We start from the raw sequence: 15137 nt of genomic DNA on the forward strand, positions 1-15137 counted from the left end.
CCAAAACCTCCCTCTCTTCTACCTCCCCTCCTCCCCCCCAACAATGTCCTTTCTGTTTGCTTGTCGTATGGGTTGTGGCTTTCTCAAGACCAGGAATCTGATTCCATCCGCTTTATGTCTTCTAATACGTTTCTATAGTTTTGGTTCACTGATGGTAGGTACCCTGTTGTTCTACTCTTTCATACACAGTTCTTCTGACATTTCAGTGGGGTCTTGGAAAGAAGGCCAGGCCACATCTTGAAATGAAACTTATCTTAGGATTTCACAATTCTAACTGACTTTGTGTTTTGGTTCAATTACCCCTTTCAAGGGGGATGTGGCTCATTTCTCATTTGTAAATTGAAGGACAGGGACTAGGTAGATATTCATATACCTGGCTGCGTGTTAGAATTACCTCAAAGAGCTTTTTAAAAACAAATTCTCTGGGGAAGACTTTGAAATTAGCATTTCAAAAGTGCTCTCTGTCATGTCAAAGTCATGTTTGGGACTTTTAGGCTAGGTGTATTCTTTAGATACCAAAAATAGTCTGGTTTGGAATGTACAATTTATGGAAATGAAGAAGGGGTAAATTAGAACATTTTGGGAACTGCTGATTGCTTTCTTTTCTAATTTGGTTTCTAGGAGATGAGTAATAAATGTCTAAAGAGATGCAGATTTAAGACAAATATAAGTTTATTCTGCACGGGTATGTGTGCCCACATGGAATGCTCTAGCTCACTAATACAGAACAGTTATACCCTCTGAGATAATGGTTTTATTTTCTTAAGATATATGCTATCAGAGTATCTAGGAACAGATGCTTGGATACTTACGAGATCTTTGTTGATCTGATTTGATCTCTGGATCCTCGTTTCTTGATCTTTTAGATATTCTGGGTCCTAATCTAAGTCTGCCTTTATGGTTAAAGATGCATTTATATACTGTGTCCTGGAGAACTACACTCTGGCCCAGGAAACTTGTCGTCTTTTTGAATTGCGCCAAAATTAGATGTGAAGGCCCTTAAAACCCTATCAGATTCATTTGTGAATGAGTTATAAATTGTGTCTTGTAGAGGACTATTCTATGGTAAATAACATGTTTTTTTAAAAACTGTTGATCATTTTATAATTTTTAGTTTTGTGAAGTATCTATTCCTTTATAATACATCCGGCCTTTTAAATGTAAGGCAGTTGAATTTATGTAAAAAGTTAGGCTTTTCAAAGTTAAAAAGGTAGATATATTTTGAGATATTTATTTTAAACAAAATAAGCCATTGACCTTATACACAAAGCCATATAAGTGAAATGTTTTCTTATTTTAGATAACTTTTAAAATTTTTTGTTTTTCTTATATTTGACTGTCTTTGTTCTTAAAGCATCTATTAAGTTAATTGTTCAAAATTGTTTCCTTTTAAAAAGTTGATTGATGTTATTTGTCAAATCAAAGATGGATTTAAAAATAAATGTTTTAATTTTAATAAGCTCTGTCAATGGAACTGCAGTGACAGATGATTGATAGTTTGTCGTTAAAGCTGTGGTACCAGTCTTCTAATGTACTCAGCATGTGCATATTTGTTCTGTGTAGACCGGGCAAATTCTTTCTTTATTTCAGAATGGGACAACAGAAGAAGTGACTTCAGAAGAGGAGGAAGAGGAAGAGATGGCTGAAGTAAGTATTTTTTGAAAGAATAACATTTTATAAATATCTTCATTTTTAGACATTTTAATTCTCTAATTTTCTTTATAAGTTAGTGTTAATGTGGAATAATGGAAAGCACATTGTATTGGGAATGGAATATAATTTCTGAACTCCAGTTGGACCTCTAATTTGTGATATGCCTTGGAGCAAATTGTTTTATATGAATTCCTTGGATTTGATTTCCTGGAAAATAAGCTCTTAACATTTAGTACTAAAATTATATTTACATTTAATAGTGATACTTAAACTGTGTTTGGTTATTTTTAGGGAGAGAAATTGTCTTAAAAGTTCTGTGTTTGAAAGGAGAATGAGAACATTTCAGGAACTACTCACTAGAAGCAATGAAACTTTAGTTAAAATTATCTAAGAATATTGTCTTAGTTCATTTTGTGCTACTATCATAGAATTCCTGAGACTGGGTAATTTATAAAGAACAGACATTTTATTTTCTCACTGCTGTGGAAGCTGGGAAGTCCATGATCAAGGTGCCGGCACCTTGGTTTCGTTGAAGGCCTTCATGTTGTGTCCTTACGTGGCACAAGGCCGAAGGGCAAGAGAGCAAGCTAGGCAAATGCCGTATGAATGCCATGTGAAGCCTTAATCCCATTAATGAGGAAGGAGTCCTCATGGCCTAATCACCTCTTAAAGGCCCTACCTCTTAATAACATCACATTGGCAATACCTGGATTTTGGAAAGGACACATTCCAACCATAGTGAATTTAGTAGAGCAATTTCTTAAGACACTGTGCTTAGATTAGGCCAGTTGTTTGTCAGTCACTGTTATAATTTGAGGAGTTTTCAGGCTCTGAAGCTTTGCATTTAAATTCAGACTTTGAAACAAAGATCTTTGTCTCTGCATTGACCGGATGGAAAGTATATAAATTCCACGGTCTTGATTTTAAAACATTTTTTTTGTTGTTTTGGATTTTAGAGTTAATTCAAGCTTTTACCTTATTTTCTTGGTTTAGGAATTTTTAATCTAAAATGTATTTTCAGAATCCCTCAGAACTAAAGAAGTAGGCTTTTGGGGTTTTTGGTTTTTTTGTTTTGTTTTGTTTTGGTGGGTCTGAGAGTATAATTTTTTAAATTGTCTAATTAGAATAACTTTTTTGGGGTAGAGAGTTTGTTTTAATGTTTTTATGCAGTTTAACTTGGGTGGAATAAATTGCATGAAAACATTAAACCTTATGCATAGTGTGCTGAGAATATTATTTTAGAAAGATAATAATGTATTCTGTTTGGAATGTGCTGGTGAGTAGTTAAGAGGAGAAGTTTTGTGGATAGGAATATGGCTGAGGTTGAAGGTATAGGAGGAGGAGATATGGGCTAAAGGCGTTTGTGAGAACCCTGAAGAAAACAACATAGGAGGGAACATCAGGGCTGAAAGGTGTACACCAGAAGAGAGCTTCATGAAGTATGGAGTCATGGGCAGAGTCTGAATAAGAGTGGATTGTAATAGTGGTTGAAGAGATGGCGTTCCAAGAAAGAGACCTATTGAGTCTGGATAGAAGGTGCTCATCAACCTGGTTTAGAAATCACAATGAATTAGTCTGCTTGAAAAAGTGGAGGTAGTAAGTATAAACTGTTCCTTTAGAGACTTTGGCAATTGAAGTAGAGATAAGTAAAATAATTGAAAAAAAGTTAGGATTAAAGAAATTCTGCATAGATTTGTATATGTGTAAGCACAGATGATATGAGAAAGGAGGGAGCAGAATGATATAAATAAAGATATTGGTCTATGGATATTATTCAAATTCTTTTTCTAACTTTTTGTAATTATAAAAGTCAATAGGTGCTTACTACAGAAAACATGGAAAATCTTTTCTGTTTGGAATTGGAGGAAAAAAAAAATAGGGAAAAACACTAAATGTCTCCAAAGGTAACAACTATACATTTTCGAATAGGTCTAGGCTTCTTTTTTTTGTATTTATTTTGATATAGTTGAGATTCTGTATATTCTATTTTATATTGTTTTTTATTTGAAAGTTTTTGATGCAAAAGAAATAATTTCATTATGTTGCTATTTTAATGGCCTTCTAGTATTCCGTGGAATTAACTGTTTTGCTATTTCTGCACATGTATAATTTGTGTTTGTTTTTGTGGCTATATGATTGAAATAGGCATCTCTATGCCTAAATTTATGTTCACATTTTAGACTAGTTTCTTAGAATTCTAGAAGTCAAGTTTCTGGAACAAAATGTGAACACTTAAGGTTCTTGATACCTGCTGCTAACCTGTTTCAAAAGTTCCTCTTAAAAGATTTAGAAAATAGCTTATTAAGGCTGGCCTGTTAGCTCAGTTGGTTAGAGTGTGGTGTTATAACACCAAGGTCAATGGTTCGGATCCCCATACTGGCTAGGTGCCAAAAAAAAAAAAAAAAAAAAAAAGGAGAGAGAGATGGCTTATTTGGTAATAGTTATGACTTTGTAAAGCTATTAAATCTGCTTTACTCAGAGCCTAGCTTTAAAAAAAATAGAATATGAAAGGAGGAAACCTTTTTAATAGAATATGGAAGTTTTTTCTCCTCCCCATAGAATAGATGTATTCTTTCCTGTTCCCTGTTGAGTTACAAATAATTTAACTTTGGCATATAAGAAACAACTGAAGAAAAATAGCATGAATAAACTAATATTTTTCTTTTTATAGGATATAGAAGACTTGGATCACTATGAGATGAAAGAAGAGCCTATTAGTGGGAAAAAGTCAGAGGATGAAGGAATTGAAAAAGAAAATTTGGCAATATTAGAGAAAATTAGGAAGACTCAAAGGCAAGACCATTTAAATGTAAGCGTGTGTAAATATCTAGAATCTGGGCTTTTGAGGTAGTTAGAGTTAACACTGGGCAATTCATTAAGATGCCAATTGCAGTCCTCTTCCTCCTCCGTCCCTGCCTTAGTGGTGAATGCAGTCGTATGTTTTGTTGCTCTAGGTTACCTCTCTCATCTATTGATAGCCACTTTTTACCCTGTTCATCTGCTATTTACATTGAGGAACCACCTGCTGATCCCCGTGTATGCTGTTTTTCCAGCCTGTTTATGCTGTTTTTCCTGCTGATGCTCCTCCTGTGAGATCTATACATTCAAATCGATTCAAATTCTTTCTCTTCCATGAAGCTGACCTTAGTCTGTCCTGCCCTGACCAAACTAAAAGTAATTTCTCCCTTTTGACTTTCTCTTTTCTCTTTTATGTAAAGTGGCATAGGAGTGTGAAATGAACACTGAGTTTGGTGACAAACATACCTGTATGGCTTCAGTATCCTCAACTCTAATGTGTAGACAGACAGTACATACCTTTTGGATGCTTTCTGTGTAAAATAAAATAAATGAGGATGGTGTATATGTATAAAATGCCCAGGCACAGTGGGGAAACATCAAATGATAGTTTAGCTGCCTGGCTGAATGTTTCCTACTTTCTGCTTTGTATTAGAGCTATTTATCAGCCCCGTGAAATCCGAGGCCCAGTTACTATGTCCTGGGCACAGGTTGTCAAATACAGGGAATGAATTGTTATGCAAGTAGATGCCAAGTGTTGTAAACAGGTAGATTACTCTTCCTTCTTCAGTCTTATTAAGTATATTAATTTAATTGGCAAATCTTTTTTTAATAGAGCAAAGAAATTTAGCCAAGCTCATATTTTGATTATTAAAAGTTTGTGGCATCTGAATTAATAATACTTTATTCTACTTTCTTTGTCTTGTAATTGATTCCAGTTTGTATGCGTTATAGTCAAAACAACTACAAATTATTGAACACTTTCACATGACAGACACTGTGTTAAATACTATATACCTTCTCATTTAGTCTTTCTAGTCACTGTGTGAAATAGGTACTCTTTATATTTTATAGATGTGAAAACTGGGTTTTAAACCAGTTCAAGGTCACATAGATAGGAAGTAATATCTTTGTAAACTTGATTCCTCTCCCCCGCAGAGTATAGTGCAGCCTTTAAAATCTTTTATTTTACGTGATCAAAATTTCACATGATCAAAAAATAGTTCCATTCCTATTCAGTCTTAGGAAAAGTGATTGGCACATTTTCACCTTTAGAGAAGTACTAACACTGAAAAGAACTAAAACCAGTTGCATGCAGGTAAACCTGTTTCTGTTTCTCAATACATAAAATAGACCTTCAGACCTTCAGTTTAATGTTCTTGCTTGTAATCATATTAATGGAACTCTGTTTTAGTTAATAATATCATGATGAAGGTCTTCTAGTATTTTCAAAAATTGATGGCATTTGGAATAGACTCATACTGAATTCTACACTACACTTGCAGAGTTCATGGTGGTCTGGACATACTGGCTAGACTTTTTTTTTTTTGAATGATAAGAAATAGTAAATGACCCAGGCTGTCTCCAGTTTTATATTCTTCTTGAAACTTCATAACTTTTCATTTAGTTGAACTTAACTTTTTTGACCTCTTAAAATGTTGAGTGATGATCCATTTTTACACTCTCATTGTAAATGTGTATATCAGGTTCATATACCTTAAGTCTTTAATTGCTTGGCTCAAACCCTGGTAAACAGCAAGTTTTATGTTTCAGGGTGCGGTGTCTGGGTCAGTGCAAGCTTCTGATAGACTTATGAAAGAGCTCAGGGACATATATAGATCACAGAGTTATAAAACAGGTAAGGACCTCTGGATCTCTGCTGTCTGTTCTTTTGTACTTTTCTATTTTCAAATAATAAATGTCACTTATAAGTAGACAGAAATGGAAATGCTTATTAACTTTATTTTAGGGATATGAAACTCAAATATAATCAAGTTCTAAAAATAGGATAGGATGAGATTACTTGTTTTTGTTGGATTTTTTTTTAAAAAATTGTTTTTATAAATCATAATTTTTTTGTCTTCTTCCTGATAGAAAATTAACTCATGATTTTAATCTTCTGGCAAAAGCATGAGTAATATTGCTTTGGAAAGTAAATAAGATTAATGTATTTATTTCATTGTATACTAACTTGGAAAGATGTTCCAGAAAGTTGAAGAAAGATTATAAAACAGTATGTGTAGAAGGATTACATCTTTATAGAAACAGAAGAAAAGACTTAAGTACATTGATTTTTGCATATCTATTTTTTTCTCTCTCAAAGTTAATGGTAAGCAGTTTCTTAACTCATTAGATTCCTCTTAATTGATGGCTTTAATTATCTGTTAAGGACATAAGATATTCAGCTCCAGTGGTAAAATATTTACAATACAGCTTAGTTGTTCCATCTTTTAATAGCAAAATTTCTAGCTTAGTGTATACATTTACACCAGAGTAATAGTTATATTATCAAATGAAGAGTAACTGACATGCTCTATATCTTTACAGGGATTTATTCAGTGGAACTCATAAATGACAGTTTATATGACTGGCATGTTAAACTGCAGAAGTAAGTGGCTTTTTTATGCCAACCCACTCTTTGCACTATCACAATGGAGTTCCCCCCTTTCTAATTTGATACCTTTATACTGTGACTTTTACTTAGAACTTTAGACCTTGTTTCTACTTGTTTAAAATGAGATGTTTCTGAGGCTTAATAAGTAAAGTGAGAAAGAGGAAGGAGAAAAAGAGGGACTAGCTGTGGGATAAAGTGTTTCATGGAGTTAGTGAGACCATGAGAACTTAGAAACAAGAGTGTATTTAATAACTTGATGAGACTGACTGTGATAACTAGTTTACATTTGAAATAAGGGATTTGAGTAAGACCTGTATGTATAGAACAGTAGTAGACAAATTTAGATTTTGTTTGTAACTTTTCATGTCTTCTCTGTGACAAATTTCTCTCCTTGGCTAAAAATACCACTTAAAGTATACTAAAAACTTGAGTTCTTGAATAAATTAAGTATATATGACTGTTTTCCTTTAGGATGACTGCTGACTTTAAATTCCCTTATTAGAATAGATTTAGAGTACTATGGTCTCTTTTTGGACTTTTATTCCCAAACAGCTGGAGCTATAGCGACCTATATTTTCTGGGGCTAAAGAGCAACTTTAGACCTTCTCTGCCTGGAACTTACCCTAGGGGCTCTGTTTTATCTCTTGGGCTTGTTCATTTATGAGTTTAGTAAGAAAAATCCTCTAATTTTTTTTGAAATGTTTTTTGTTTTGTAATTCTTAGGGTTGACCCTGATAGTCCTTTGCACAGTGATCTTCAGATCTTAAAAGAAAAAGAAGGCATAGAATATATTTTGCTTAACTTCTCTTTTAAGGTAAGAAAATAGTAATGGGACTCCATATGCTTCTAATGGAAGTGTATATTTGTACAAGTGCTTTGGAAAACAATTTGGCATTATTTGATAAAGTAGGAGATACACATACCCTGTGGTTTAAGAATTCTCCTCATAGACATATACTACACAAGAAATGAGTATTTCAGAGCAGCATTGTTATGATAGCCCCAAACACAAAATAACCCAAGTGGCTGTTCCAATAAAGTGGAGAATTGTGATATTCGTAAAATGGAATACAGCTATGTTCAACATGATGGGTGAATCTCAAACGTGATGCTGAGCAAGAAAAACCAGACCCCTAAATCCTGTTTTGTACAATTCAATTTATATAGAGTTCAAAAATAGGTAACACTAACGTTGTTTAGTGCATACATTCTCAGTGGAGGTAGTATCACTCCCATTGGGATGAAAATTGGTCATTGGACGAAAAAAAATCGTAGATATGACAGTGGTGTGTGGCCCTCCAAAGGGTCATATGACATAAACAGACACATGATATACCTGTGTTGGTAAAATTTCATGGGGGTGGAATTAGGGAAACCATTTCTAAAAAGACTTCATGGCGGGGAGTGAAATGAAAAGAAGGCTGGGAAACACTGATTCACACTTGGGCAGTAAAACTATCAAGAAGAGCAAAGACATGATTACCATACAGGTTAGGATAGGGAGTCCATCTAGGTGGGAGTGAAGGAGTTGTGAGCTGAAAGGGATATCTGTGGGATTCTTGGTTACTGGCCGTGGTCTGTTTCTTGACCAGGGTGGTGGTTACATGGACACATACTTTATAATAACTATATTTTATTTACTTTACTGAATTTATGTGTTATATATAATGTGTTTTTAAGATGCTAAAAATAAAGGTTAAAGAATAGCAATGAAATCTCAAAATGTTAATGATTTAGTATGGAATCTGAATAAAATGTAATGGGTTAAAATCTTTAAAATATTGAATCTTTTGTTTAAAATCTAAGAAGTGTTTCTAAGGAGTTATATTTGAATTATATGGAGCTTGTTTTTGACTTTTTTTTTTTTTAACTGAGAAGAAAAATTTATGCAACAATTGTCTTGCAGATATTTTTTTCCCATTTCAGTTAGGTAGACTTTGATGTGTTAGGTGCTATAGAGGGCTTGAGAATATGGAGACATGTAAAATATCCCTGTCTTTCTGGGGAAAGAACCAGTGCGATGGAAGCTACAGGGCTATAGAGATCATGATGAGGTCTAGGATTTTACCTTTATGCAGTAAAGAGCCATGGGACATGATTGATCTGTTAGGATTTTTGTTTTATTTGTTTTAAATAATCATTATGCCTTCAGCATAAGAGTAGGGTTTGAGATAGCATAGAGTAGATTTCTGGGAGACTAGTTGGGGGCTTGTACTTTAATCCGAGCAAGGAATGATGAAGACCTGGTCTAGGGTGGTGGTAGTAGGAATAGGTTAGAGTATATGGATATGAGATATCTTAAAGAAGGAAAACAAAGACATGAAAGAACACTTTCTTTATATTCGCAAAAAGAGCAGTAGTGATTTTCTAAAAGCTTCTTATCTGGCTTTTGTGTGTATTCTTGTTGGGGGATGTATCTTATAATTAAACTTCCTCAAAATAGCCCAAATATTGTAATTTCCCTCAGTTTTGTTATTGTAGAAACCATGGCAATTGTCAACTAGGTTGTCTTCCTAGAGTGTGAATCTGGTGTATATTTACTCAAGTTGCTGATGACTCTGCAAATTTTACTGACTCATAGGCGGAATGAATGAAACACTCCAGCCAAAAGAAATAATAAAAAAAAAACACTGAAAAAGTTATCTTAAAAAAAACCAAAAAACAAAAATAAACCATGCAAAATATTTTTAACCTGAAAAAATTAATATGAAATCATATGACCATGGCCTCAATACCAAGCTTAAGAAATAGAAACTTATCAGTACCTTTGAAGCCTCTATGTGCCCCTCTACTGTCACTTCTTCCTTGGGAGGTATCTTCAGAGGAATGTGAAATCTTGGCCAGGAAACTGGAGGTAGTGTTTTCATTATATTTTCCTGCTCTAGGTGGAATTTCATGGAGGGGTTAATCTGGGAGGTAAATGGATGAAATTCTACTGGACTTGTGTTTCTGGACCATGGCTTCTGATACCAGAAAGAAGGGCCTTTTCTAGGGTTGGAGTATTCCTTAAGAGCCCTGGGAAGAATGTGATTGCCCTGAGCTAACTGACCTTATGAATAGGATTTTAAACTAAATTGCTGAGTTATTAACATTCAGACACTCAGACTTTGGAGGATAGCAGGTATGAAAGAAATCTTTCAAGAAGAAAGATTCACAGGAAGGAGCCAGAACAGTGTATATTTATGACCTCAGATGTCCACGGTGATACGTTGGGAGTCATGAATAATAAGAAAAATGGAACTTGAGATATAACACAAGAATGGGAATATGGGGGCAGGAAGGAATGGAACTTGGTCAGCAACTTGGTAAATCTGTTATGCTGTGTTTTTAAGGAAGTGGTTTTCCAGCTTCTCAGGTCACATCTGAATTACTGAATTGAATTTTGAGGTAGTACTTTACAAAGGGTTGATTTAGACAAATCTAGATTCATTTAGAGAATAGTAGCCAGGCTTGGGAAGAGATTCTATTCCAAGTCCTAAGATATCTGGTTAAACTGGATTTGGAGAGGAGAACATGGGGGTTCAGGATAGCTTCGTCTTCAACTAATTGAAGGACTGTTTATGTAGACTTATTAGTTTGATTTGTCTTTGAACACTGAGCATAAGACTAGAACCAATAAGTCAAATTATAAAGAGGTGATTTTCAACTCTATATAAGGAAGTGATTTGTAACTATTTAGAGCCATTAGGTGATTATTTTCAAAAGTAGAATGTTCCTTATCCTTATGAATAGCTTAGAAGGCCAAAATGTTAAATTGGAAATCAGATAATTTTTTAATATTATTTTTTAATTGACATGTAATAATTATGTATATTTATGGGGTATAGAGTAATATTTTGATACATGTATACACTGTGTGATGATCAGACCAGGTTAATTAATTAGCATATCCACCACCACAAACCTTGTCTCTTTTTATGTTTTTTTTATTTAAAATCTATTTTATCCAGTGTAAGTATTGCTACTACTTCTGTCTATTTTTTTTGGTTCCCATTTTCATGGAATATGTTTCTATCCCTTCACTTTTAATCTGTATCTTTACAGGTGAAGTGAGTTTCTTTTAGACAGCATATAGTTGGGTCTTGTTTTATCTATCCAGCTAGTCTAAATCTATTAAATGGGGCATTTAATCTGTTTACATTCAAAGTCGTTATTGAAAGGTATAGGCTTATTCCTGTTGTCTTGTTGTTTTATGGTTGTTTTTATATCCTTGTTCTTTTCTTTCTCTTTTGTTGTTTTTCTTTGCAGTTTGGTAGTTTTCTGAAGTGAAAAGATGTAAGAATTCTTTCTTTTTCTCATTTGCATATCTGCTCTACCAGTGAGTTTTATTCTTTTGCATGTTTTCACAATGGTAGTTATCATTCATTCACTTCCAGGTGTAGGACTCCCCGAAGTATTTCTTGTAGGACTGGTATGGTGGTAATGAATTCCCTCAATTTTGCTTGTCTGGGAAAGACTTCATTTTTCATTTACAAACAATAGCTTTGCTGGGTATAGTACTGGATGGCATTTTTTTCTTTTAGCACTTTGAATATATCATCCCATTCGCTCCAGGCTTGTAGGGTTTCTGCTGATAAATCTGCTGTAGTGTTTCTGCTGAAAATTGTTTTGTTTTTGTGATTATACTACAGTGGTTAGTACTCTGTGCCTGCAGCAACTTTGGTTCCTATCTGAGTCACAGCACTCACCCCCAAAAAATGCATTAGTTGTTTCCTTTTGATCCCCTTTTGTTTGAATGTAGAAAGCAGAGGTAATTTATCTTAGACTTCCTGATGTATCTTCATTAGAGGCAGTGAGCCATTTCCCTTCCAAACTGCTATAGGAAGGTGAGGGGCAGCCTTCTTCTTGGCTTCCTGGCCCTCAAGGAACTGACCTCTAACACTTGGTCACTTCAGCTACTGCCTTTGCTTCAGTTCATTAAGGGAAAAAGCTCTTGTTCTTCTGGAAACTTGACTTCTAGGACTGAGAATTTGAAAAAGAGAATTGTGCTTGGTAGCCTGAGAAGTAGCTGAAGTTTCTTTTTCTCCTCTTCCTTTCTTCATATATTTTTATCAACTCGGATGATCTTTGTCTTTTAATTGGAGCAATTAGTCCATTGCATTTAATGTTATTGCTGATATTTAGGTTTAAATCTACCATCTTATAGGTGATTTCTATCTGTCCTTGCTCCGTGTTCCTTTTTCTCTTTATTTTGGATTTTTTTTATTAACTCCAGTTTTCTACCTCTGTTAGCTCAGTAGTTATGTTACAGTATATATCCTTTGCTTGTCAAAGTCTAATATAAATTTAATATTTTTCCTTTTTCTTTTCAGTACAAGGCTTTAGAACACTTTGAGTTCATATAATTCCCTGCCAAATATGTGCTGTTGTCATGCATTTTAGTTCTATACTTACCTAAAACCCTACACATAATTATTACATGATTAGTCAATGGGATTTGACTTAGATTTACATGCATATTTCCTCTTTTCATATTCTGTATTCTCCAAGTTTCCATCTAGGATCATCTTTCTCCTGCCCGAAAATATCCGTTAGTATTTCCTTTAGTGTGGGTCTGCAGAAAGGAAAATGCCTTTATTTTTATTTCATTTTTGAAGAGTATTTTCACTGAGTATAGATTTCTAGGTTAGCAGTTCCTTTCTTTCAGCACCACGAAGGTATCATTCTCTTATCTTAGCCTCCATTGTTTCTCTCGAAGTATTTATGATAGCTAAATCTTATGAAGTCTGTGATTGGTTTTGGAAAATCCTCAGCTATTATCTCTTCAAATATTGCTTTTGTTCCATTGTCTCTCCTCTTTCCAGGACTATGTATGTGATAAATCTTTTCAGTATACTTTCTTGTGTCTTGTTATTTTCTGCATTTTCCACTTTTTTGTCTTTTCTAGCTTCAGTCTGGATGTTTCTGACCTATTTTCTAGTGTGCTGTATCTCTTTTCCAGTAAATTTCCACTGTGGTTAAACCTATCCATTACTAACTTCGGTCAATTATTATATTTCTAAATTTCAGAATTTCCATATGGTTCATTTTTATAATTTGCAGTTCCCTGCCAGGTTTTCAATCTTGTGTTTCCTTGAACACACTCAGCAGTTATTTTCAAGTGTGTTTGCTAACTCTATTATCTTGATACCTTGTAGTTTTGTGTCTGTTGTTTGCTTTTCTGGTTTTCTGATCATGTCTTTAAGTCTCATGTGGCTGGTTATTTTTAGTGATAGACATAATATATGAAACATTGTAGAGCTAATTTGAATCTTTGGATGATATTCTCGAGAGAGAGCATTTGCCTCTGTCAGGGTTTAGGCAGCAGCAACCCAAGATTGCCTAATCCAAGCAGAGATTGAGATGATTTAGAGCTGGACTTTGTTGTCTGGCAGTCAGGACAATTTGCAGTTTGTCTTTCAGGGTCCCAACCTAAAGTATGGGAGACTTATCAGGGCCTTGGTGGACCCTGAACTCGTTTTTATCTCCCCAGTCCTGTGAGTCTGCGTTCTACTCAGCTTGTTAATCTCTTATATTTCTCTTCTGTATTTGGAAGAAAACCCAAGGGGAAACAAAGACCTTGCTCTCTGGGGATTCCTTTTTCTTTCCAGTCTTAGCCCTGGAATAGTTATATGTTGTCCACCTTTTCTAGTCCTCAGCCAGAAGATTGATCTAAATTACCTAGTTTATCATTATATAAAACGTTCTATTAGATGTGGAACCCCTTCACATATTTTGTAAGTGTACCAGTCACCATCTGTTTACGCCTGATCTTTACTTGATTTTTATTTGCTTTGGTTTTTATTTCATTTAATTTTTTGTACTAATTTTACTTTTATCCTCCTTGCTCATTATCAGATAATAAATGTATGCATTCTTTATGGACTATTTAAAAATCTTCTAAATGTTATAGTGTTAAGGATGTTAAAATTAATTAAACATGCTTATTTGCTTTTAGGATAATTTTCCATTTGATCCTCCATTTGTTCGAGTTGTGTTACCTGTTCTCTCAGGAGGGTAAGTTTAAGTGATTGCTTTTTTCATAGTGTGCATCAAAATTATCTGGAGAGCTAGTTAAATGATAGAAGGCCTAGATTGCTAGGTTCTACCCCAAGGTTTCTCATTTAGCAGGTCTGGTGTGGGGCCTGAGAATTTCCATTTCTAAGAAGTTCTCAGACAAAGTCGATGCTACTGGTCTGCGGCCCACATTCAAAACTATTGGTATAAACCATTATGATGTTTATAGGTAGAGTTTTCAATGGCTTCTATTTATGTTTATTTTACCATAAAAAATGTTTTTCAAATACAAATTGTTATTGAGGATTTAGAGAAAGTTATGATTAGAGAGTGATTCTCACATACCTATAATCCTAGTTGGTACTTCTAGGAATAATCACAGGAAATTTCATGGGTTTACGGAGCTGGCTATCTGATTCCTTCTAGAGGTAATAATTGCAGTTTATTAGAATCAAATGGCAACTGTTATGCCGTTTTATTGAAACTTGTATTGCTCTTTGTGATTAAAAGTCTTACGGAAGGTGGGGAAAAGATCAACATTTTTACCTAGGTTAGTTATGAAATGTTCTGTAGACCCCCAAAGTGGCGCAATGAAGCTAATTTGAGAATTTTCAAACATTCAGCTGACTAATTCCATTTTGTGAGATAATCCATATTATGATTAAAATCTGAAGATAACCGGTTCTTATTTTGATTATTTCTATGGTTGAGATAATAATAGTTACATTTAGGTTAAAAATGTGGATGACTACTAAAAAAGACTTCAGAACTTCCTGCAGAAATGGTGTGCTCTTACACTTATTATATTTAGTTACATTTGCTTTATATGTTATTTCTGTGTTTGGGGGGATCAAATTCTGTTATGGATTGTTTCTCTGAATAGTCCAGATATGTATTAACTATGCTGTCGTTACTACAGTATAGTTATTTGAGCATGGTATATGTAAAACTCAGGTAAACAAAAATTGTGGCTTTAAAAAAAATTCAGTATTGCATATGGATGTACTGAGCCCATTCTGAGTTCTGCAACATAGTAAAGTAGTACTGCTTTTTAAGAGTTTACTTACCTGATACCTGC

At 34.2% G+C, this 15137-nt stretch overlaps 1 protein-coding gene across 3 annotated transcripts in view; it reads left to right on the forward strand.

The window, feature by feature from the left end:
* The window catches only part of UBE2Q2 (ubiquitin conjugating enzyme E2 Q2), a 52746-nt gene that overhangs the window by 22721 nt on the left and 14888 nt on the right, over positions 1–15137 (forward strand). For all 3 annotated transcript variants that reach the window (XM_063089176.1, XM_063089177.1, XM_063089178.1), the window contains 6 exons: positions 1591–1647; positions 4325–4462; positions 6223–6307; positions 6997–7057; positions 7787–7877; positions 14001–14059. In XM_063089176.1, coding sequence (XP_062945246.1) covers positions 1591–1647; positions 4325–4462; positions 6223–6307; positions 6997–7057; positions 7787–7877; positions 14001–14059 — 491 coding nt within the window. The remainder of the gene's footprint in view (positions 1–1590; positions 1648–4324; positions 4463–6222; positions 6308–6996; positions 7058–7786; positions 7878–14000; positions 14060–15137) is intronic.

Source organism: Cynocephalus volans, chromosome 3, assembly GCF_027409185.1.
Source record: "Cynocephalus volans isolate mCynVol1 chromosome 3, mCynVol1.pri, whole genome shotgun sequence".
NCBI lineage: Eukaryota > Metazoa > Chordata > Mammalia > Dermoptera > Cynocephalidae > Cynocephalus > Cynocephalus volans.